This window comes from Castor canadensis, chromosome 7, assembly GCF_047511655.1.
Source record: "Castor canadensis chromosome 7, mCasCan1.hap1v2, whole genome shotgun sequence".
Lineage (NCBI taxonomy): Eukaryota > Metazoa > Chordata > Mammalia > Rodentia > Castoridae > Castor > Castor canadensis.
The window spans coordinates 33,923,059-33,948,133 of record NC_133392.1 but is presented as its reverse complement, the minus strand read 5'-3'; the positions used below and the strand labels follow the sequence as shown (position 1 = coordinate 33,948,133).

At 38.5% G+C, this 25,075-nt stretch overlaps 1 protein-coding gene across 3 annotated transcripts in view; it reads right to left on the bottom strand.

The window, feature by feature from the left end:
• The window catches only part of LOC109675594 (cytochrome P450 2C21-like), a 39,792-nt gene that overhangs the window by 6,749 nt on the left and 7,968 nt on the right, over positions 1–25,075 (bottom strand). Inside the window, exons 4-8 of one of the 3 annotated variants that reach the window (XM_020152270.2) lie at positions 24,421–24,581; positions 21,449–21,622; positions 18,548–18,689; positions 16,334–16,521; positions 10,685–10,826 (exon numbers count right to left, since the gene is read on the bottom strand). In XM_020152270.2, coding sequence (XP_020007859.1) covers positions 10,685–10,826; positions 16,334–16,521; positions 18,548–18,689; positions 21,449–21,622; positions 24,421–24,581 — 807 coding nt within the window. The remainder of the gene's footprint in view (positions 1–10,684; positions 10,827–16,333; positions 16,522–18,547; positions 18,690–21,448; positions 21,623–24,420; positions 24,582–25,075) is intronic. The other 2 variants (XM_074078696.1, XM_074078697.1) reach the window with 2 other exon arrangements.

Sequence of the window (25,075 nt, the reverse complement as noted above, 5' to 3'; positions counted from 1 at the left end):
GCACAAAGGGACCAGCTGTCACCTGAGGTCAGTATAGGTTGTGCCAAACTGGGGAAGGCTGCCTAGGAACATGACCATGAGTGTCCAGCACTCTGATGGAGTCTATTTTCCAGGCGAGACCCCTCACCATGGCCTAGCTAACGTGGAACTCTCAGGTCGACCTTTTTTCTCTTTCTCTCTCTCTCTCTCTCTCTCTCTCTCTCTCTCTCTCTCTCTGTCTCTCTCTCTCTGTCTTATTAAGGAGGGTTTCTTCCTTGGGAAACTGAGGAAAAACTCCAAGCCCATTACAGCTGTAAGGCAGGTAATCTGAGAGAACTCAGACACCAGGTGGGTGTTTATACTGCACTGCCAATGCTACATGGGCAGAGCCCGACTTCAGTGAACCGAGGGTTTTTCTTTTTTCCTCTCCTTAAATGCTAACTTTCTCTCTTTCAAGATCTGACCTGCTTAAGAGGAGGTCCAAAAACAGCCAGTGGAAAGAAAAGTTTGTCTTCAAGCCAAAAAAAAGGTGTTCTGGCCAGGGCACTCCCCAGTGTCACCCAAAGGCTGGAGATACAACTTTCTGACCTACCCTGACACTCCAAAGGTGGCTAAGTCTCCGATCCTCCAGCCATGTCTGTGGCAAACAATCAGATCTCTTATGCTTCCTTCATGGTTTCCATAGCCCGAGAGTGGAGGTCACCCCTTGCTTCCAGTGCTCCAGTACTGCCTTTGAGCAGGATCGACCTGGACAGCTGGGATGACCAATAATCCCTGGAAACTCTCTTTTCCCCCAACCCTCAGGCTCTCCTTCCCCTTTCCCAAGTAGTTCAGGGTGAATGTTCCCCTCCCCACTTTGCTCTAAACAGCAGTGAACTTCCTTCAGGGGGGTTTGGGGGAAATCCCTACAGGCACCAGAAAGTGCTAATCTCTATTTTAGGCTTAACTGTCTTTGTCAAGTATCAGATTAACTGGTTAAACAGGTTCCACAGCCTGCCCTCAGGGAAAGAAAAAGACAAAAACCTAAGGTCTTCTCCATTTTTGCCCCTTACCAGAGCAAAAGCCTTCAGACTCTCTTTTCATAAAAAGCATAAATGCCTCACAGGATATATAGGGGGACAAAAGTCTACTTCATCAGGAGTCCCCATCCATGCCTCTATAGGGGTCCTCCTTCTGGTGATGCAAGCTCTCTTGGTTACTTTGATAGTTATTTTTTTAATTACAAGCCTTCAGCTGGTAGAGGAGAACCAGGCCTACCTGGGTTTCAGGGCAAACAGGCAAGTCAAAATAGATAAGAGATTGGTCAAAGATCATTTCACAGGGGTGGGTGCACCTGACATATCTGTAAATCCATGACTTTACCCACAAGTGGCAGTGGAAGGAGCAAGGTAGAGAGGGACACCCTCTCCCACTAGAGTTTCTCCTCATCTGGGGATGCCTAGATAAAAGGAGAAACCTCTGTTAAGGTGACCAATTTTCCCTTGTTCCCCTTTTTTTAGATGGGGAATCAAGCCTCAAGGGTCTAGGAAGGATCCCCCTTGCCTGCTTTTTAAAACATTGGAATGATCTTGATCCAGAAAGTCTTCAGCAAAAGCAACTCAAGTTTTACTGCACCCAGGCTTGGCCACAATATCCTCTGGGAGATGGGGAAAGATGGCCAGAAGGAGGGAGCATTAATTATTCTTCAATTAGATATGTTGTGTAAAAAGGAGGGAAAGTAGATCTAAGTTCCATATATTCAACTGTTCTTTTTCCTAAGAGATGACTCAGAATGGCTGAACAAATGTAGGCTAGATACCCAGACCATGGTAACCCTTTGCAAAAAGCCCCCAAACTCCCTTGAACAAAAAAATCCATCTGATGCTCCATCAACTCCCCATCTCCCCCATTACCCAGATACCTCACACACCAGACATCATCCCACAGGACTCTACCCCTTCCAATTAATTCCTGGAGGGGATAGGGCTCACATTCCTTTTAGAGTGAGTGAGCTTAAAGAAATAAAAAAGGATTTAGGAAATTACACAGAAAACCCAGATCAGTACATCCAGGCATTTAGAGTTTCCAGCCAAAACTTTGAGCTGGAAAGATGTAATGCTATTGCTATCTCAGACCCTTACTTCTCTGGAGAAACAGTGGGTACTAGATCAGGCAGCCACAGCTGGAGACAATTATCACTTAGATAAAAGCGGCCCTACAAGGCCTGTCTCAGACTGGGCCCTCACAGGAGGAGGAGGAGGGGGAGGGAGAAGACAAAGACTGGATACCTAGAAGGCAACCCAATTGCAATAGGAGATCAGGCAGTACTTAAGTATGACCCTAAGTGGGACCCTGAAAATGACAGGGATGAATGGAACTGTAACCATTTCATTCACTGCATTCTTGAGGGTCTAAGGAGAGCCAAGGTCAAACCTTATAATTACCCTTAGAAACCCCAGTAGCTTTCCCACAGAGACTTAAGGATGCTTTATGAAAGCATACCAACATTGTACTAGAGTCACAGGAAGAGGAAATCATCCTAAAAGATACATTTCTAACATAGCACCAGATATTTGTAAAAGCTTCAGAAACTGGTGGCTGAAGGAAGCAGAGATCTGGACCAATTGCTCCATGTAGCCACATCTGTATATTATAATAGGGACTTAGAAAAAGAAAAAGGGACCTGGAAAAGGAAATGAGAAAGGATAAGTGGCAGGAGACTCTGATCGAAACACTCAGAAAGGCTTCCCCAGGGCAAAGTCCAAACCTGAGAACATGCTTTCAATGTGGACAGGCAGGCCATTTTAGGAGGTAGTGCCCCCAGTGAAAGCTACCTCCAGGACCCTGCCCCATTTGTTGGGGAAAACATTAGAAGGCACACTGTCCCAGGTTCCCAGGGGAACCAAGGCCAGAGCCTCCCACCCAATGACAGGTCTCTGGGCCTCCCATCCAGGCTCTGTAACCACCATAAAAGCAGAGGAGCCCCAGGTTAAGCACAAGGTAAGCCTATTTATCAATAATGAAGCCAGCATCTCAGCTATTCCTTTCTCTCCCAGACCCAAGTCCTCCAAGAAAATTACTGTTCGAGGCATATCAGGCCAGCCTCTAGAGCATTATTTCACTCAGCCTTTAACCTGCTCCTGGGGAGATTTCCATTTCTATCACTCCTTTTAAATTGTCCCAGAAACTCCTACTCCTCTGCTAGGGTGAGACCTTCTATCGAAATTGGGGGTACAGCTCCTTTTACCCCCAGGAGAATACTTTTGCTTGCCCCTGATAGAGGAATGAGTAGACCCCACAGTGTGGATGGATGGACACACCGTGGGACAGCATGAACAACTATCCCAGTCCTAATTCATCTCAATGACCCCTCCTGGTTTCCCCATCAAAAATAATATCCTTTAAAGCTAGAAGTTAAGGAGGGGCTAATTCCCATAATCAAAGACTTAAAGAGACAGGACTGCTAATAGAATGCTCCAGCCCATATAATACTCCTATTCTCAGTGTCAGGAAGGAACCTAACAAATAGAGGCTAGTCCAGGATCTCTGCCTGATCAGTGAAGCAGTAGTGCCTCTCCACCCTGTAGTTCCAAGTCCCTATATGCGTTTAGCCCAAATGCCTCCAGGTACCACTTACTACTCTGTCCTGGACTTAAAGGATGCCTTCTTTTGCATTCCCTTATACCCTAAAAGTCAACCTATCTTTGCCTTTGAGGACCCCACAAGAAAGTCTGGACAGGTCACTTGGACTGTCCTCCTCCAGGGATTCAGAGACAGCCCCCACCTCTTTGGGTTAGCTCTAACTCAAGACTTGGCAGAATGACAATAGCCACAAGCTACTCTGCTACAATATGTAGATGACCTCCTGCTCTGTGGACCAAGTGAACCTGTCATTTCACAAACCACTGAATCTTATCTTAGCAGATAGAAGTTATAAAATCTCTAAAGAAAAAGCCCAGTTGTGTCAGTCTAGGGTTACATATTCAGGTCTTGTCCTGGAGAAAAAATGCGGTCTCTAGGAGAAGATAGAATCTGTCCAATCCTGATATTTCCTCTACCTAAAACTCTAAAGCAATTGAGGGTCTTTTGTGGGGTCACAGGATACTGTAGAATTTGGATCCTGGGATATGCAGATCTAGCCAGGCCTTTATATCAAATCCTTAAGGAAGCATAGAAGGATACCCAGTCCTTTATTGAGTGGGATGGCAATTCAGAAAATGCATTCCACAGATTAAAAAATGCTTTTATGACAGCCCACAACCTGGGTCTCCCAGTACAAAACAAGTTTCAATTATATGTCTATGAAAAGGGAGGACTGGCCTTGGGCATGGTGACTCAGCTCCAGGGCATCACTCCCCAGCCAGTAGGATACTTAAGTAAAAAGTTAGCTCAGGTAGCCAAGGGATGGCCAGGATGCCTTAGAGAAATGGCCTCATTAAGCCTTCTAGTGCCTAAAGCTCAAAAACTTATCCTAAATTGCCCTCTAATGATTTATATTCCACACGACCGAGGAGGAATTTTAAACTCAAAAGGAGAACTTTGGCTATCTGACAGCCATCTACTTAAATACCAGGCCCAGCTTCTGGGAGAGACAGAAATAACTTTAAGGACCTGTCAGAGCCTAAATCCTGCATCCCTTCTACCAGAAGGAGAGGGAAATCCTGAACACTCATATGAGGAGGTCCTTATGGAAAACTATGCTGCCCTACCCAACTTAACTGATCAGCCCTTAAAAAATCCAGATCTAGAATTATACACTGATGGCAGTTCCTTTGTCAAGAATGGTGTCAGACATACAGGGTTTGCAGTTGTGACAGAATTTGGCATCCTCAAATCAGGTCCTCTTCCTCCTAATACAAAGTGCTCAATTGGCAGAATTAGTGGCCCTAACAGAAGCCCTAAGACTGTCAAAAGAACAGAGAGTCAACATCTATACAGATTCTAAGTATGCCTTCCTGACCCTATATGCTCATGCAGCCATCTGGAAGGAAAGGAGAATGCTAACTACAACAGGAACAGCTTCCCATAGAAATAAAAGGGAGGTTACTTAAATAGTTTTAGGGATGACAGCATTAATTATAGCCCCAACTGGAATCAGCTATGGGGTAATTGCCAGTCATGTAACTGCAAAAAATCCTAACCAAAGTAGTAGAGGACACCTCAGACCAGGTAGACCTTGCCATTAAGGACATGCAAAGATCTTTGTTGTCCCTTGCCTGTATGGTCATGGACCACCACCTGGCCCTAGATTTTCTTTTGGCCAAACAAGGGGGTGTATGTGCCATCACCAATACTTCCTGTTGTACATATATAAACACTTCAGACATTGTAGAGGAACATGCAGTTTACATTCTCCAACAGGCTAAGTGACTCCAGGAGCAATCTCTTGAAACTCAGGTTTCTACACAGGTGTGGGACCAAATAATCCTGGTTCCCCTCCAGGACTTGGTTCCTACCCTTTCTGAGGCCTATAGTTGCCATTATTCTCTTGCTTGTGTTTGGGCCTTGCATTTTAAACTTACTTGTCAAGTTTGTTTCTTCTTGCCTAGGATCCATCAAACTACAAATGCCTCTGATGGAGATGAAAACAACCTACTATCAAAGTCCCCTTGACAACCCCTCTTGTGGTCAACCCAGATGCCACAGCCCCTTCATCGCCCCCTCTCAGCAGGAAACAGTTACTGAACAGACTTCATTATCCCTATCCCTAACAGCAGTTAGGGTGACCATTAAGGGGCAGGATTGAAGGAAGAACTGCAGGAGGTCCCAAAAGGTGATAAGTGGTCAAGGAGACACCACTCCTTCCCAGGAAAACTCTGTCTGCACCTGAGAGACATCTCTGCCCTGAGGAAATGCAAAAAGGCTGTAAAAACCCAATCCCCAACCTGACCCATGGGATCCACTGGTTTCTGGGTCCCCCTGCATTCCCCAATATACAGTCTTTCTCTTCTCTTCTCCACAAATAAAATCTTTCCAACCTCTGCTGTTGGAGTCTGTCTGTGCTTTCATTCTCAGAGCAGGATCAAGAGCCCTGAGCACCTGAAATTCCTATGCGTGTCATCTGTACATCAAGCTCATTATGTGCACTTAGATTCTTCGGCATGCCTAAATCAAAATGTGTGTGTGTGTGTGTGTGTGTGTGTGTGTGTTTAGATGTCTTTAGAATGGGTCACAAACTGCCTTTACAAAGTCATTGTGCATGACTATTTCAAAAGTTATCTAAAGTTCTAATCCCAATCGGGGCTAATTATTCTCTGCCTTAAAACTAAAAAAATTTATAAACAATAATCTCAATATGTTTCATTTTAACATGAGTATAATTTACATTTAACTCTTTTTATAATTAGGCTTATTGAACTATGTGTTCTCATAGATTCTATTATTAAAAGATGGTTCAATTTAATTTTCTTCCTAAGTCTTTTAGGGTATAAGATTACTAAGAATTTTATTTAAAACACTGTTATCTAAATTTGGGTTTTTACAAAGATTATTTCAATATACAAATTAAGGTCTTAAAGCTTATAAATTTATAATTTAAAATTTGCCTAAAAGTTTTCTAAGATCAAAATTTAAGGTACCAAAGTGTATTTAAAAATTGGTTTCTGTTTTATCAAAATAACTACCAAGATCTTTTGGTGCTGTAGGCTGATACAGAATTTTACCAAAACCAAACAAAAGCTCACCTTTCAGATGTAATGATAAAACCTTAAGTTTTTAAGAGTCTACAAAAAGATAATTAATACTAAAATACCAACTTATGCACATCATTAACTCCCAATAACTAAGTCTGTCATTTTTGGGCTCCAGGGGCTACACAGGTAAACAACCCTGCTATCTGTCCCAAGTCATTCTGTTAGTTAACATCAACAGTCTGGGATGTAATCTCTTAACAACATCCAAGCCCCGACCCTTAGTCATTGGGTCTCCTAACTTTATGCTTAATCCCTTATCTCTGTTTCTGTATCTAATTATTTAAAACATTAATCTCAATTGGTTTATTAAAAATTATACATGTTCTCCCATTTTTCTCTGTTTATAAGCTGAGTACAACCACACGGCCTGATGTAAAAACTAACCACAAGAGATGGGTTTGTATCAGCCAAGCTTACCTTGGTGCAATTTAAATTTGATAGTTAATTTTGTACTGGTTGAACAAAAAGTTCATATTAAGATGTTTCCTTTGCAACAATCAACAGACTGTCTAACTACATATTGCTGTATTTTCATTTTACATGTTGTTTTGATATCAGCCTCTTTGCTCAGTGCATAATAGTTCTGATGTTTTAATAGTTGGGTCAATATTTCAGGATCAACATCCTATCTAAAAAAAAAAAAAAAAACCTTCATGCTGGGATGGAAAACACTGGCCCTTAGGGGAACTGTTGACTCACCAGACAGGGTACCCTGCCACTCACTTGCTTCACAGCTGTGTGACAGAAACAGGTTGGAGGCACTTGTGTTGGGGATTTCAGAAGGTTCAAGAAGGATGCTTTCAGAATCTAGAAAGTTCTCATTTTTCTCTCTCTGAAAGGGCAACTTTGCTCCTTTCCTTCTCCTTTCTTTCACTCTCTACCAGTTAGCCTAGGGAATTCCATTCAGAAGCTCTCATGCAGGGGTGGAGGGGTGAATGGATTCTCCCCTCCCCTTTTCCTCTCTCTCTCTTTCCACCAGCCAGCATAGCGGTAGCCAACATACTCACTTAGCTGTATCTTTCAATACTGGGAGATACTTTGATCCTGCTAACCAAAAATAAGATGACTAGTTCTATTCATAGGCCACTTAAGATTATTTACTACTCTTTACATCCTGCTTAAATTAGCCTCTTGTCAGACACAAAAACTCTAAGGTATTTTTCTGGTAACACTAAATAAACTGTTTAAACTAAGTAAAATTCTCTTAAATGGTTCTAATACTGCTAGTGCCTTATATAGGTAAAAGTGTATACATGTAAATAACTATAGTTCTTTTACCAAAAGTATAGTCTATCTAACAAAGTCTTTGACATTTCTTCTCTTTATGACAAATGCTAAAATTTCTACTATTTAGGCCTGACATCTGTCTGTCAGATAAACATCGGTTTATCTGACATTGGCTAGATACTGTTTTTCATATATAATATGCAATTGAGCATCAAAACAGGGGCTATTCAGAATTACTGACACTGCCTTCCCTTAGCCATTGTATAATTTAGGGTTTTTAATTGCCAGTACTGTATTGACAGTACTGACAACCACTAACTTGTTACTTTACCTAACCAAAATTCAAGGTGTAAATTGCAATCAACCATGGTTACTTTAAGTTTTTTCATTACAGTTCTGATCCTTCAAGAACATTCACAGGCAAGCCATGAAAAATGACTCTGACAAGTGCTTATCTATCAAGTAGGACAAACATTCGTTAAGTATTGGGGTCGTTTTGTATTTTCCTTGTAAAAACTTTATAACTGTTACCCGATAACACTTTACAACAATTTAAAGTTGTCAGTATACCCCCCTAGGGGACAAATGATTAGATTTAATTAAGCCCAGCCTGAGAGCCATTTTTTAATAAATCTCTTTCTTGCTTAATTTTGACAAAAAGGTCACATTGGCACTGACTTCTGATCTGTTTGATGTGTTACCCCTCTCCTCCATGGGACAAAATCTGCCTTTCTGGACTTTCCAGGAGAAGCCACTCCACAACAGTGGACAGAACTGCCAAACTGGCAAAATCTTCAGAGACAACTCTTCAAAGAAACAGTTTAAGAGGACATGACCCCTGAGCAGTCAGTGTCCCCCAACTTCTCAAGAAAACAAAAGATGTTCAGCCACATGAGACAATTCAAAAGGACTACACAAATGAGGGAACTTCTTCAGATGCAAATGGAGACAACTATGCCAGACCTCTAAAAGTAACCAAAGCCAAGAGATTTTTTAAAGGGAGTTCTTATGCATGTACTCTAATATTTAAGCCTCTAGGCTTCTGGAAAAAGGCAAAGTCATGTCTTTGGCCAAGACTTCCTGGTTAAGCAAAGGCAATATAACTTTCAATGGTATCTAACTTCTGCTTAGGGACACTGTGAATCTTCTTTATGTATAGAATTGACTCGTTGATGTTTACTCTCTAGTTGGACTGATATTTGCCCGCTAGGACACCTGACCCCTAATGTAGTAAGCCTTTAACTGCCCACTATAACAATAGTCCAAAATATAGGGTCATCTAAGAGTTAAAAATAGCTAAATGTATAAACAACTATAGGTAAAGTAACCATAAGATTCTGTCACTTTTCAGAATTATTTCATCCTTCCTGCCACACCTGACAAGTCCCCTTCTGATGCTTCTATCATTGCTAAATGTCAAGGTTTTGCCTTCTAAGCCAAATTTATCTCTTCCAGAATAAAAGTCTTTAGGACCCAAATCGTGAGGTAACAAGGCTATTGATCTCTACAAACAAGGTCTCCATGAGCAACCCAGATCTCCATGAGAAACTTTAACTATGCTGGACAATAATTCAGACACCTTGTGTCCAAATGAGCCCCAAAGGAAAAAATAGGAGAAACAATTTCCCTTTATAGGTAGGGTCTGCTGCCCCTTGTCAGCTTGAAGCAGATACTGAAGATGGACTGCCTCCTTCAGCAACCCTCAAAAATTGTATCTCAGGGGTAATTTAGGGCAGGCTAGAAGTGGGAAAAGTTGGGGGCTCATGTAGGTTGCCTGGAGATGGCCCAGACCACCCTCACCAGGCTGGGGACTGCCCATGCCCCTCTCCACTTATTCATTATTGGGTGTGAATTTCCTGGGTCTGCTCTCCTGTGGGTTAGTGTGGGGTTTAAAAGCACCCAAAAAAAGAAAAGCATGTGCTCTGCCATCAGATTCCACTTGTGCCCCACCCTGCTCCCTTTGTATTTCCTTTCCTAACTTTTAATAAATTCCCTTTACACCCACATGTTCTGTTTGAATTCTTCCATTTGGAGCACAAGAACCAAGATCTTCTGAGAACAACAGTTGCCTATAACAGAAGCATCCACTGTCTCATAGATAAGGGCTATTGGGGTTCCAATATTACTACTCTTTCTGTGCACCTTCCAACTGGAGTGGTAACATTTTCCCACTGATGCTTGTCCTGAATAATTTACCATACCTTTTACTTCCCTTGTCCTGTCCTCACCCCTGAAAAAAGTCTATTCATTAAGCTTTCTCATTAACCTTTTGAATATGACACCTATTTCTTTCCAGATTCTTAGAAATTTAAGGAAGATATTCAAATGAAACTCTACAAGAGAATTTCCCTTGCCCTGCAACTACTCTGCCACTGCTCCAAGAAGACCAGAAACAGGAACTCCTCTTTCTGACCTCCCATGGCAGCCTCCAACTTGATGTTCATCTCTCTATTAATTTGTCTTCCTCCCTCTGCTTTCTATCCACACTTGTATATTGTGATAGGAACATTGGATAAAACTCCATATAAGTTGCTCAATAAGTGAGCAAAGTGGGTTCTCAAGTTGCCTGAGAAAAGCCTTTAGTTGAACTGTACTTCTAGGAGAAGCTCATAAGAATCTTGGTGCTGGATCAGAAAGCAGAATTAAGGAATGGAAAGTACAATCTATAAGAAACAACCTGGACATTGTGAGTTTTGCCTCTAGCCTCATAGAAATGGCAATTTATCCAGCACAGAACCACCTCCATGAAATATCCTTGCTCATCTCATTTGACCCTTGATGCACAGATGAAACCAAAGCATGCTTGCCTGCTGAAAAGGGCATGAAGTAGTCACTCTTCTTAAAGTTACCGCTTGCATCCAGAAAGTGATTGGGGTCAAACTTTTCTGGGTTGGGAAACGCTTTTTCATCATAAAGGACAGAAGTCAGAGATGTTACTATATTTGTACCCTGAAAGAAAGAGAAAACCCAAATAATAAAGGAGGTCATAGAACTTGAAAAAAAAATTACACATACATCAGCTTACCCTTTTGTAGACAAGGAGATTGAGCAAAGAAAAGAAGAATTTATTTACTTGGTGTCACAGAAAAAATCAATGGCCAAACCTAGCTTGTCTTAAGCAATAATGAGGCAGTCTAAAATTAGGGAAAGTTCAGGACTCATAGAAACTTAATATTGTATTTCAGATTAACCACCCTCTGGCTCAGAAGCCTCCCTCACCTGGCCAGGGAACTGCCTATGGCCCTCCCCACTCATTGATTTTTGGATGGCAATCTCCTGGTTCTTCCCTCCCCATAGGTTAGCATAGGTTTTAAAAGCACCTGGAGAAGAGAAACATGTTCTAACTCCAAATTCCACCTGAGCTCCACCATGCTTCCTTTTGTATTTTCCTTCCCTAACTTTTAATAAACTCCATTTATACATGCATGTCCTACTATGAATTCTTCCCCATGGGACACAAAGAATGTGGAAGTCTTATGATCACAGACTCCACTCCACCAATGACAATAACGTAAGGGCACAAATGTGAAGGGAAACAAAATGGCAGAAATGTCCCTAGGAACAAATGACAGAAATAACTCTGGGAATGTAAAGGGACAGATGGCAAAAGTAACTTTGTTTTAGATAAAGGAGATGGGAAGGCATACTTAAAAGCAAAACATTTAGGGAGATGTGAGAAACCAACTTTGCACACAGGTGCGGAGACAGCAGTTTTCTTGCTAGATAAGGGAAACGAGATAAAACATTCATCTAAAGAGATGAAATATAGACCCCCTAAAGGAGAGTAACACAGCAAACTTTCACAAGATAAAGGGCTGAAATAAAGACCCCTAAACGGAAAGTAACACAGCAAACATTACCAAGATAAACAAAAAAGGAGTCTCACCAGAACAGTGAGTGGTAGTCAAAAAATGTAGGTGACAAGCCTCAAGGATAGGATGGTCTAATGAGGACCTCTTGAAATGTCCAGTCTGATAAGGGTGGGAGGCAACTACATGGCCGGAAGTCAAGAAGACAGTCAATTATAGCCAAGTGGTCAAAGATAGAGTGGGGAGAGGTGCCTAAGTTAGCCTCTATATAATCTCTTGAACTTCAACCATCCTTTGGCTTAGTTCTTTCACTAAGTCCCACCCATCAGGGTGCTTTGCTATCCTTTCAATAAACTTTGTGCTTGCTTTGCTCTTAACTCCTGGTCTGTTGCTTGAACTTGCTGTAACTCCTAACTGCTGTCTGGTGCCTTCAATCATTTACTGAGCCAGGAAATAAACATGGGAACAACATCCAGTCTGGTATCAATATGAAACCCAGTCCTAGGCACTGTTCATTAATTGCAAAGCCTTGCTCACTAGATTGTAGTCTGACACCAGGACTTAATTTCCAGGAAACCAAAGAATATCCCTGGAGCTCATTGCTCTGGACAAATAAACCAAAGAATTGTCTAAGAGTGCCAGTACCAATGTCACTTAAAATCCAATTTATTCTCTTTAGAACCAAATAGGGAGCCTTTTTTAAAAAAAACTCCATGACTGAGTGGTCATGTTCTAGAAAATAAACAATTTCCTATCATGTTGAGAAACTGATAGAGAATCCCTCCTATTGCTACATTATTGCAAGTGAATTATAACAGATTCTGTGGAAAGAAGGGAGCATTTCCAACTTCTATGTTTTTTCTAAACCCAGAGGTGAGGTATACTACAAGGAGTTAAGAGTTCAGTTTTCAGAATCAATGGACTCTTCATCTCTATCAAATTAAGGGAAGATAAGTAACTTGTTTAGCATTTCAGTGTTTCATTTTCATCACTATGATAATGTAAACACACTTGCATTAGATTATTATAAATGCAAAATGAAATAATATAAGAAATACTTTTTTGGTGCTAAGGATTTAACCCAGGGACTTCAGCATATTAAGCACATGCTCTACTACCAAACCACAACTTCAATCAAAAGTATTTTTACACAGTGATTACCTCATGTTACTTTGCTCAGTGGAGAGTGGTTTGTACATTATAATGACAATGAAGATATTCACCATGTTTGAGGATTTACACCATGGTCATACCTTTACTGTTTGTCAGAGACAAATTTAAAATTCAGATCTGTCTGGATATTTGCTGAAACAATGGAAGGCCTCTCCAAGTATATGATCTAGGTCTCATTCCACAAAATCTATAGGTCAAATCCATAAACTCATTTCCATGTGGACTCTCTTTCCAAATGAAAGAGAAACTGAAGTTTCAGTCCCTCCTCAGCCTCTTCCCTATAACACAGCTACTACTGTGATTCTTTTACTGGCCTGGATGAACTCTGAGCATCCCCGGCAAGAGGTACAGGGAGATTCTATGGTCAGCCCCAGAGCGGGTTCCATATACAGTTAATTTGTAATAAACACTTCTCCAGGCTGGTGGGACCAACAGACTCTGGTTATGGTAGTGCAACTATTTTGGAGTTGTCCTACAACTAGACAAATATAAATCTGAGAGAAATAAGATGAGTAACGGGTTTTTATCACTGAACTAGGGAAACTCAGACTGTGAAACCTTACTGTAGCTACATCATGCCCTACAATCATCCTCGAATTCTAAAAATACTTTCCTCTCACAGTGAAATTTGGTAAGGGTCAAGAAAAGTGATTTTCATTGTAAGCAAAACAGACATAAATATTTATAACCTAGAATTGTAAGGCACAGCACAAGATAGTAGATTCCTAAAAATGGGGAAATCTTAGAAGTGTACAGTGTATTCTCAGTAAGTCCATGGCTAAGGTTTGGTGGCACATATTCATGAGGGAACTCCATGAAGCTCATCACAGTATGACTGCTTTAAAGCTGAGAAATGAAGATACATTTGAGAAGTTGTGTCCTGGTAGGTGCAACTGAAGTTCCAACCCATCCAAGGCAGAGAAAACTCTCTTATCACTCAAAATCAATATGCTTAAAGAAAACAGCATAACAGACTCCCCACAAAACATCATTCAAAATACCCAGCATACAATAAAAAGCTAAATAAATTTTTCCATGTACTTTGAACATGGAAAAGAAGGAAATGTGACCCATAAACAAATGAAAACAAGCCATATGGTATATACATGCCAGAATTACCACACAAGAATGTCAATGTATAGATGTTATTAATATATCCAAATACTTAAAGGAATAATAATAAGTGAATATAAACTACAAAAGCAGAATTTCTAGAAGTGAAAGATCAGAAATGAAATTTTACTAATTGGAATTTATATCATTGGTGACACAAAAGGAAAGTTTAGTAGAGACATATTAATGAGGTGAAGCTGAAAAACTCCAAATAGAAGATTTCAGATAAGAACACACATATAATGGGTGGGAATTTAGCTCAGTAGTACAACATTTGCCAAGCAGGTGTAAGGCCCTGGGTTCAATCCACAGCACTTCAAGAAAAGTTTTTTAAAAATTAGATACAATGACAGCAAAATGCATATATATACATTTACTGAAGGTTCTGGAACACAGAGACTTTTAAGAAAAGACACCAGTAGTAAATGATTATTTCATTTCTGTGACTTTGTCTTGACAGCAGGCACCAGAGGAAAAAAAAATTGGCTGACTAAATTTTGTCTATAGAACATCAGTCTCCCTGGCTTGAAGAAAAAGTGAAAAAAATCAGGTGTTATACTGCCCACACAGAAGCTTAAAAGAAAGAGAATAAATTCCAGAAAAGGAAGACCAAAGAAGGAGGACCCTAAACTCTCAATATGAGTTCTATCCTAACTCAGAATAGCTCTTGAATTAGACATATGCAGACAAAACTCCAAAACCTGAAAAAAATACCAAAAAATAATTGAACCCCAGTAGTTAATATAAAAACATTTTGAGAGAAAGAGAAGCTATATATTTAGCTCCAGCAAACTTTGAATTTAAAAAAATGCGTAACCATGGAATACATGGAAATGTCAAACTGAAATACCCTATACAGATGTCTTAAACAACAAAAATGTCATTTTTCTTAAAAAAACAGAGGACAAGAAGGCAAAACAGGTCCTGTCTGGGGGGTTGGTACCAGTGGGAGTGGGGAGAACATAAGGAAAGAGTGTAGGTGGGTGAAAATGGTGGAAATATTATATGTATGCATGTATGTAAATGGAAAAATTAGTTCTGTTGAAATGTTCTAGGAAGGGTAGAGGAGGAAAAAAGAGAATTTAAAAATGCATTACCAAATAAAGAATATGAAAACACAAATATGTAGACAAATAACATAAAAATGAAGAGATTATCACATAACTAATGTGACAAGTGAGTGTATCCTAATAAAAGACTTCCAGAAGAGTATTAGGTGTTGCCAAAACCAAACAAACTTAGGCCTGAAAAACACTGATTGAATTTAATAATATGGAGGTCATTTATGGCAGTGAGGAAAACAGTGTCACTGGAATGGAAGGTAATTTTCAATGGGTTGATGAACAAGGAAATATTCATAGCTATATCCAACTTATTTGTCAATAAATTTTGAATATAATGGCATTGATAAAGTAAGTTTGAGTGAGAAGGGACAGTTTATAATAAGTATATTTTACTATGTAAAAGAATTGAACATGTACAAATGCTGATAGAAAGGAGCCAGAAGGGAAAGAATGGATGAAAATTATGAAGCAATAAGGAATTATCATGTTAGGAAGACCCTTGAAAAAGTGAGAAGGGAGCCATGACAGAGGTAAAAATGTTTACTTTAGATAAAAGGACAGTCCATTTTTCACAACAACAGACATTAAAAAGAATTGTGTGAATGTTGCTAAGTAACCTATAGGGAGGAAATTGAGAGTTTCCTTCTGATACTCTTATTTTTCTCTGTCAAGCAGAAGGCCAGAGAACCTGAGAAAAGAAGATGGTGGAGAGTTGCAACTTTGAGAAGGATTCAGGGTTGGAAGAATCATTGTGGCACACAGTGAAGCAAGTTAAGTTAGGTTGAAAAGCAGGAATGTTGCATAAATAAAATTGAGAACACCTTTGGGCTTAACAGAAATGATACCAAAATATTTGGGATGGCTAGTAATAATAACAACCTGCTGAGCTGCATTGGCTTTTCTGGCAGGGAGCCATATTCCAAGGCAAAGAGATTGAGTTGGACATTTTAAAAGTTAGCAAAACAGAAGGGAGAGGGGTGAGGGAGATGTGGGTATAAGATACTGTTTTATTGCTAAGAGTAATAAAACATAACCTATAAAGCAACAAATGAATAGCAGATTGCACAAGAAAAAAAGCAGAGTGTTGAGCTATCATACCATCTGTGAAAGTGTAAGCAGTATTACAACTAGAAAATTTAGTCAACAAATAGGAAGGAATGCAGAAGTGGTCAGTGGGTAAGATGCCTGAGTTATGATTATGCCATATCTGTAGAAGGCCAGGCAATCTGTAATTCTACTGCTATGTTCACTGACAATCTAAGATTCCTAAGGGAAGTGTAGACAAAAAACCACTCACCTTTGGAATAAAGTATTCTCTGAACTGAATGTCCTTCATCACCACATGGGGCAAATTATTTGGAATAAGGTCAATGTATCTCTGGATCTCATGTATCACTGCATCTGTGTAGGGCATGCAGCCCCTGTCCTGCATGCAGGGACTCCGTTGTCTTCCAATCACACGCTCAATCTCTTCCTGGATTTTAACTGACAAGGCAGGAATCAGAATTCATATGAAAGGGAAAATAAGTATTTTTTTTACAGGATGTCTCCATCATTATGAAGATAGATGGGGAGATGGGAAAATTATTTGTTGCCATCCCATAAGGAGGAAAAGGAGAGAGAGCTGCCATTCCTTGGCCAAATTGGAAGCTCACTGGGCATTTAAATATATGAACCCATAAAATACAATTATACTATACCATTTCTCAACTCTACTTCTCTGTTTTTGAATTTCTGCTGACAGACTCAGAGATCTAGAATCTTGACAAATCACTGAAGACCATGTAGTTTAACTACGTTGTTTATGCTAGCTTGTATTATAAATATGTAAATTCCAAGAAGGTAGTGAGTACCCAGTGCACTAAATGCTCGATAAACAAAACAATGGAATAGAGATATAGTTGATTCAGCACAGGAGAAAAAGAATAAAGATAACAGATTTTGTGACCGATATACTGCTCTATTCGCTACACTACTTTATAATTTCTCTAACTAGTTCTAGGTATTATCTATTATTTTGTGTGGCTTTTAAAGAAACCAGTGGAAAGAAATAAGTGTATTTCCTAAGGATACCAAGGTAATGTGTGGTCTTCCCCATATTATTCCCCTAGAAGAAATAAGTGAGTGAGTGATGAAGAGATAGGAGGCTGAGGTCACATAGCTACTTACTAGTGAAATCACAATCTAAATCCAATATTATTAAAATCCGTCACCCATTTTCAAAAGTGGCAGGCAATGTGTTATTGCTACTAATGTCAACTAGTATTTATCTACTAACTAAAGAAAATATGACAGTAATGGAGCAGCAAAAATTATGTAACTTGACAGCTGTGTGTGTGAAGTACACACTCATTTAATTTTAGCACTCAGGATGCTGAGGCAGGAGGATCACAAGTTGAGGTCAGCTGGGGCTACATAGGTCACCCCATGAAGAAGGAGGAGGAAGAAGAGAAGGAGCCACAGGGGAAGGAGGAGGTGCAAGAATTTAAAGAGGACAATAGAAGAAAAAGAAGAATTCTTAGGTTGAAGGTGAGTTTCTTTTAGAAGGCATTGACCATAAAAAAAATTGTCAGGAACTACTTATAAAATCAGGATATTTAATAGAATGGCACAGTATAGGATGACATGGGAAGGAAGAAAAGTAAAGTACACATAGATGCAGTGCAAGAAAAAAAAATCAGGAAGGAAAAATGAAAGTGAAAGTAACAGGCAAACATGGCACAACAAGAACTGATGGAATGTGTATAAAGTTTGAAGATTGATAAAATAATATGTACTGTTTCTACTCATAATGAACATTGGACTTTAAGAGTTAATGAGATCATTTTGCTAAGTGTGTTGTGTGAAACAACATCGAAGCACCACATTTCACCAAATGTGTACTATCAAAGGGACATTGAGGCTATGGTTCTTAAATTGTACCACTCAGGAGTAATCTCCCATTTATAATGGGAAGGCAGAAAGAACTTAAAGTGCAAATTTTGGATGCTGATTTCATGGTGATATCTTTTAGGAGGTTTACACCCAGTAAAATTGTTTTAATGACTCAAATCAGAATCATGATATACTAGTGAATGAAATGACCTATAGAGAGAACAAAATTCTTAAAAGAGGTGGAAAAAAAGAAAAGTAGTGTTTGTGAATAAATTTTTATTTACCAAAAAAGACAAATAAGTGAAGCCTGGTGATACACAGTTATAATTTCAGCACTCAGGAAACTGAAGCAGTTAGATTATGAGTTCGAGACCAGTTCAGGCTACACATTAAATTCAAAAACAGCCTGAGCTACAGAGACTCTGTCTTAAAACAACTAAAGCTAATAGTAGAGCACTTGCTTATCATGCACATTTTTTTACTATGAACTAATTCAAATTCATCCAATGGCAGGAAAATGTAATACTGACAGAAATTTTTCTTATACATTATCTAAGCAGATAAAGAATGGAACAGTTATCTGTGTTGTTTGTCTGTTTCTACCTGACTTTTAACTGTCCATCATCTGTGATCATACCTGAGACCTCTGGATGCTTCAACAAGAGCAAAAGCCCATATCTCATTGTGGTACTTGTTGTCTCTGTTCCCGCACTAAATATGTCCCATATGGAAATGACCAAGTTTTCCATGGTAAATTCAGACTGTTTATTGTTTTTTTCCTAGAAACAATGTGTAAGAATTACTTGGTTAAAAAAAAAGCCTCACAAGGAACATAAAACAATTCAATATAACAAAACCATTTGGTAAATTAAGTCAGACAATATAAAATGCCATTGCTGAAGGTAAAGTTAGATGAATATTAGACTCTTTATATAGTAAGAGTTACAAATATCCAACTCCTTTCTGATTCTATACCTTCTCATCTACTGTAGCAAGCCAGATCCTCTCTAATATTTTTCATACATACATTGTCTTAAGTTATTCATTGGTACTCATTGTCAACCTAGGTTTTATTGTCTACTCTATCATGTCTAAATTTCTCATCTGAGCACCCAGTTTGACACATCCCCCAAACCATTTTACAGTTCTCAACTCATCAGTCATCACACTCACCACTATGCCTCAAATAAAATGAAAATCAAAATTTCCACACACTTAAGAACTACAATTAATATTCCCTGGAAATATTTTATCCTCCCTCTTAATTGCAGCCAGAGTTTCTTTAAAATCATACTGGGTGCTCAGATGAGCTAGCATTTTTGCCTTTAATGCAGAGAAACTAAAGCAGATACCTTAAAAGCAACTGAGGCCAACAGGAAAAGGGGACCAGGAACTAGAGAAAAGGTTAGCTCAAAAAGAATTAACCTAGAAGGTAACACACACGCACAGGAAATCAATGTGAGTTAATGCCCTGCATAGCTATCCTTATCTCAACCAGCAAAAACCCTTGTTCCTTCCTATCATTGCTTATACTCTCTCTACAACAAAATTAGAAATAAGGGCAAAATAGTTTCTGCTAGGTATTGAGGGGGTGGGGGGGAGAGGGAGGTGGTGGAGTGGGTGGTAAGGGAGGGGTGGGTGCAGGGGGTAGAAATGACCCAAGCCTTGTATGCACATATGAATAATAAAAGAAAAAAAAATAAACATGATAGAGTAGACAACAGATCCTAGGTTGACAATGAGTACCAATGAATAACTTAATACAATGTATGTATAAAAAATATTAGAGAGGATCTGGCTTGCTACAGTGGATGAGAAACAGAAACCCAATAAAAATATAGAAATTCTGAAAAAGAATCCATCTGAAATGAACAGCTCAATACCCCTAGCTAGAGCAATAAGACAAGAGCAAGAAATAAAAGGGATTCAAATAGGGAAGGAAACTCAAAAGTCTCAGCATCTAAGAGAAAGAATGAACAAATGGGACTGCATCACACTTAAGAGCTCTGCACAACAAAAGAAACAGTCACTAGACTCAAGAGACAGCCCACAAAATGGGAGAAAATCTTTGCCAGCTACTCATCCAATAAAGGACTAATATCCAGAATCTATAGGGAAACTCATAAAACTTAACCCCCAAAGAATCAACACCACAATGAAGAAATGGGCACATGAATTAAACAGGGAATTTTCAAAGGAAAAGATACAAATGGCCAGCAAATACATGAAATGTTCAACAACCCTGGTTATAAAAGAGATGCAAATCAAAACTACACTCAGATTTCATCTCACCCCAGTTAGAATGGCCATAATCAAGTGTAATAACAACAACAAATGCTGGCAAGGATGCAGTAAAATAGGAACTTTTATACCCTGCTGATGGGAATGCAAATTAGTATAACCACTATGGAAAGCAGTATGAAGATTCCTCTAAAAACTAAAGATAAAAGTGCCATATGATCCAGTGATACTGCTCCTAGGCATCTAGGAAAGGAAAGTAAGTTAGGATAAAATAGAGACACCTGTACACCGACGTTCATCACAGCAGTATTCACAATAGAATGGATCAAGAAATTGTGCTATATGTATACAATGGAGTATTACTCAGCCACAAGGAATAATGACATGTGGTTTGAAGGTAAATGGATGCAATTGGAGGACATGTTAAGTGAAGTAAGCCAGGCTCAGAAACACAAAGGCCACGTGTTTTTTCTCATATGTGGAAGATAGATCCAAAAGATAAACATATACACAAAAACAAGCATGATCATATGCAAACTCATATGTAGAATGTTTGTAGTAGTAGAACTACTCTATGAACTCAGGGAAAGAGGAAAAGGAAAAGAGAATGATAACACATCAGTAATGTTGTAAAACCTAACATTTGTGAAGGTAGAGGATATAAGGATGTTTATTGAAAGCTGTTGAAAAGGGGGAGGTGGGAGGTAAAGGATTAAGGAGCACAATGGGAGGGATTAAGTGAACCAAAATAAAGTATACTTTCAGTGGGGATACATAGAGAAACCCTTTGAACCCCAACTTAAATATTAATAATGAAAGATGGGACTATAAAATAGGTATGGGGGGTAACTAGTAGGAGGGGGTGGGTGAATGAAGGACTAAGATGAGGGTATATGGTTGATGGACTTCACACACTCATATGAAATAGAACAAAGAAACCCCTTGCAATTGCTTTAAGTGGGTCAGGAAAGAGGTTGAGGGGAAGAGAGGATGGGGGTGAGCTAATTGATGTACAATATAAGCCTAATCAGAATTGTCACTATGAATCCCCCTCTGTATAATGAATATATCCTAATGAAAAAAATTATAAAAATAAAAGAATATATTTTAAGAATGGAACATGTGTTTAAATACACTCTTAGGGACTAGCCTAGAAAACTTGAGGTCCTGAATTCACCCCAGTGCTGCCAAAAAAAAAACTGAAGCATAAATACACTGTTTTCACTATGAAAAACAAAGGTAATCCATGAATCACATCAACAAGAACATAAGGTAGCAAGTCAGGGTCTCATTATACCTTTTCCATTTTGATCAGGAAATAGTCAATAAAGTCCCGAGGGTTATTGAGGTCCAGAGTTTCTTGATGTTCTTTTATTTTCTCCAAAATAAACTTCTTTTGGTCAGCAAAGTTTTTAAAGAACTCATTATGACTTCCTGGGAGATAATGTAAAATAGGGAAGGCATTGTAGAGCTGAAAGAAGAAAGAATCTTCATGTACTTATTTACTGAATATTTACAGACCTTTATTAGGTATCAGATACTTTGCTATATACTAAGTAAAGATGGATAGGACACCTTCTGAGCTAACAATTGCTTAGAGTTTGAAGGTCAGGGCATTGATAAAGTGATCAGAGTCACCATTTGCACATTTTACAAAGCAACTTCAGCACCACTTACATTGTTTTCCCAACCACAACTCTCTAAAGGAATTTAGCCTACTGAGACCTCTCTTCTGAGAACATTGAGATTCAGAATGGCTCATCTGCAATTCCAAAACACCAAAATAGTATCAGTAATAACAGCCAGTCTTCTTCCACAAATTTCTCCAGGAAGTCACCTCTCTGACACTGTGTTTGTAACAACAAATCAGTGCATCACAATGATTAAGGAAGTGCCTAAATCACATAATATATCTGTGTTTAGGAATTTGCTGCTCTCAGGAATGTGCACATTTACTTGACTTATTGGTCTTTGCTGATCCCAGAGTTCACTGACCCTACTTTAGGCAGTACCTTTAATAGCCACAAAAGAAGCTATTCATACTGGTAGCTTGAGTAAAAATAGATACAGAATCAAGAAACTTAAATTCTATGTCTAGCTCACTGACTGAGTTGATAAACTACTTTGAAAAAATGTGCTTACTACCTCTGGGGTTCAGTATCATGTTCCAAAAAATGAGAGGCAACTTATTTATTGCCTAGGGTCCTCCCCTAGGGGACTACATCATGACATTGCAATATACACATATTGTAGTTGTTGATGATCATAAAACATAGGTTAGCATGTTTTGACAATGCACTATAATAATAAACACATTGTATATCATCAAACCCTACAACTGTAATAGAAGAAAATCAGATCCTAAATGGAGTTTCCTTGTGACATTTCCATGTATATATGTATTATAATCCAAATTGGTTCATCTCCTCTATTTTTCCTCCTTCTACCTTAGTCCCCTTCTTATAGTGGTTTCAACAGGTTTAAAAATTAAACAGATTGTCTTTTTTTTTTTTTTTTTTTTTTACAAAATCAGAGAACAGGAGGGCTGAACAGGTCTCGGGGGAGTGGGTGATGCCAGGGAGAGTGGGGGGGATGTAGAAGGTAAATATAGTATAAATACTGTGTACACATGTATGTAAATGGAAAAATGATACCTGTTGAAACTAGTCCAAGAATGGAGGAGAGAAGGATAAAGGAGAATCATAAAAGGAGTGGATTACATTGTAAAAACTTTTGTAAATGCCACAATGTACCACCACCACACACAACAATTTTTAAAAAAGAAAATCAGTTTCTCAAAAAATGACTTACTATAAAGAAAAAGCACATTGATGTTATAGTTCTCTTCCTATTCTATCTTATTCCCATTTGTAAACCTCATTTGAAACATTAAAGTGATTTGATAACCCAAAAGAGTTACAAATTCTGTTTTGATAAACATCACTTTGGTGAAGTAATTAGGTAGGAACGCACAATAAATTAGCTAGAAAATTATTTTATAACCAAGAATAATCCTAAAAGCATGAAATCTTTGGCTTCTCAAATTTTTAGTTCATTTTCAAAATAAATAATTTTTGTCAGCCATGTTGGCTTGCACCTTTAATCTCAGCACTGGTCATGGTAAAGGCAGGAGGATCAGGAGATCCAGGTCATCCTGGGCTACAATGCATGATCCTGTCTCGAAGAAAAAAAATTAAATTTAGATGCTACACAGCTGACCAATACACTATTGGTCTTCCATTATCTGTGCTGTAGATGAAACCTTTCACTGGATCTGGATCTGCTTAACCAGTTGAAAGTGGTCTTCAAAATTTTCATTTGATTTCCTACCCTGTTCTATGTCTTAAACACTAACTACAAGGGAGTTGTAGCAGTGTTGTTAGTGAAGCTACATTATCTTGTATCTCCCTTTACTAGATTAGCCCGATGTTGTAAATTGCCCTTTATAGAGCTATTGTTTTTTTCCATTTGCCCAGAGTTTCAAAATCTAAGTAAAGTTGCATGTATTCATTTATTTATTTATTCGTATGCTTACTTTCTTGCTTACTTAGTTTTTTTATCTTTTTTCATTGAGATGAGGGGTCTTGCTATGTACCCCTTCTGGCCTCTGACTCAACCTCAAAAGTAATTGGGTACAATGCCGGCTGTAAATCCAGCTTTAAATGACAGAAATTTAAACTGTCATAGTCAGATATACCAGGAAAAGGGACAGGAAAATCATTGGACCTAATAGTTCCTAATCAGTAATCTTTCTTCAGTTTTCAGAATCAAGCATATCTGATGATCTTAAGATAATGTTAATGTGTAGATCAAGGACTTTCTAATACTGTTCTTTAATTAAAACCAGAATGATATTTAACTTGCAAGAAAGAAAATATGTTTCACTACAGAATTACAGGGACTACTCTAGAAGACAAAAGTCAGTTTTTATCCCATGCATGTTTCATCAAAAAAAAAAAAGAAAGAAAGAAAGAAAAGAAAACCTCCTCCAAGTAATGTAAATGCACAATTTAGCACACAACCTTCTTAGCTATTACACCACTCCCCTCCTTTCTCCCTGTAAAAGCCCTTTCATATACTTCAGTTCCCTAAAAATGGTATCTTTTATTCAAGTATGACAGCTTCTTGCCATCTTCTCCTTGTGCTAGCATTGAATAAACTTAATTTCCTTCTCACCAACTCTCATCAACCAAGTATTAGATTTTGAGCTATCAGCAGACAGATTTGGAGCCAGTAACAATTTCTGATTCAAAAAGAACTGGACCTTACCTGTATCCAAGGACTGCTTACAATGTTTGCATTTTCCTTGAAATATTTAGTCAAGGTGTGAAATTTCTGATCACTGTAGTCAAAACGATTCTGAAAAATGATGGAGGAGATCACATTGCATGGAACACAGGACAGAAGAAAGCTAGGATCACAGGGAGATCCTATAGAACAATGGAAGTTAGAAATTAATACACAACTCTCAGATGAATCTTAAATTTACTATTTAAATACTTGGGAAGGATAAACTACATAGACATGCCCTTATTGCTAAAAACACTGCACATCTAAAAGTTTATTGTATTACTCCCCTCAAAAAAGTGTCTAATTTACTGTAGCTTGTTAATTTCTCTCCAAATATTTTTCTGTTTTCATTATGTTCCAAATATCCTAATTCACAAAAGGAAACACATGAATAGAGGTCATTTTAAATTGTCTTTAAATGTGTGCAATTTAGATCTCAGTATAGACACTTCTTCATGGAGCTCATAGAAATCTTAGCAACATAATTTTTAAAAATGAAAAGACTGGGAAACTTGAAATTTTATTAGCAAAACAGTTGAAGTTATCAGTTTCGTTTTTCTTATACAACAGAAAAATAGTAAGAAAAAGTGGATTTGTATTTAGATATTTGAAAAACATATTGTAGTTTTGTAAC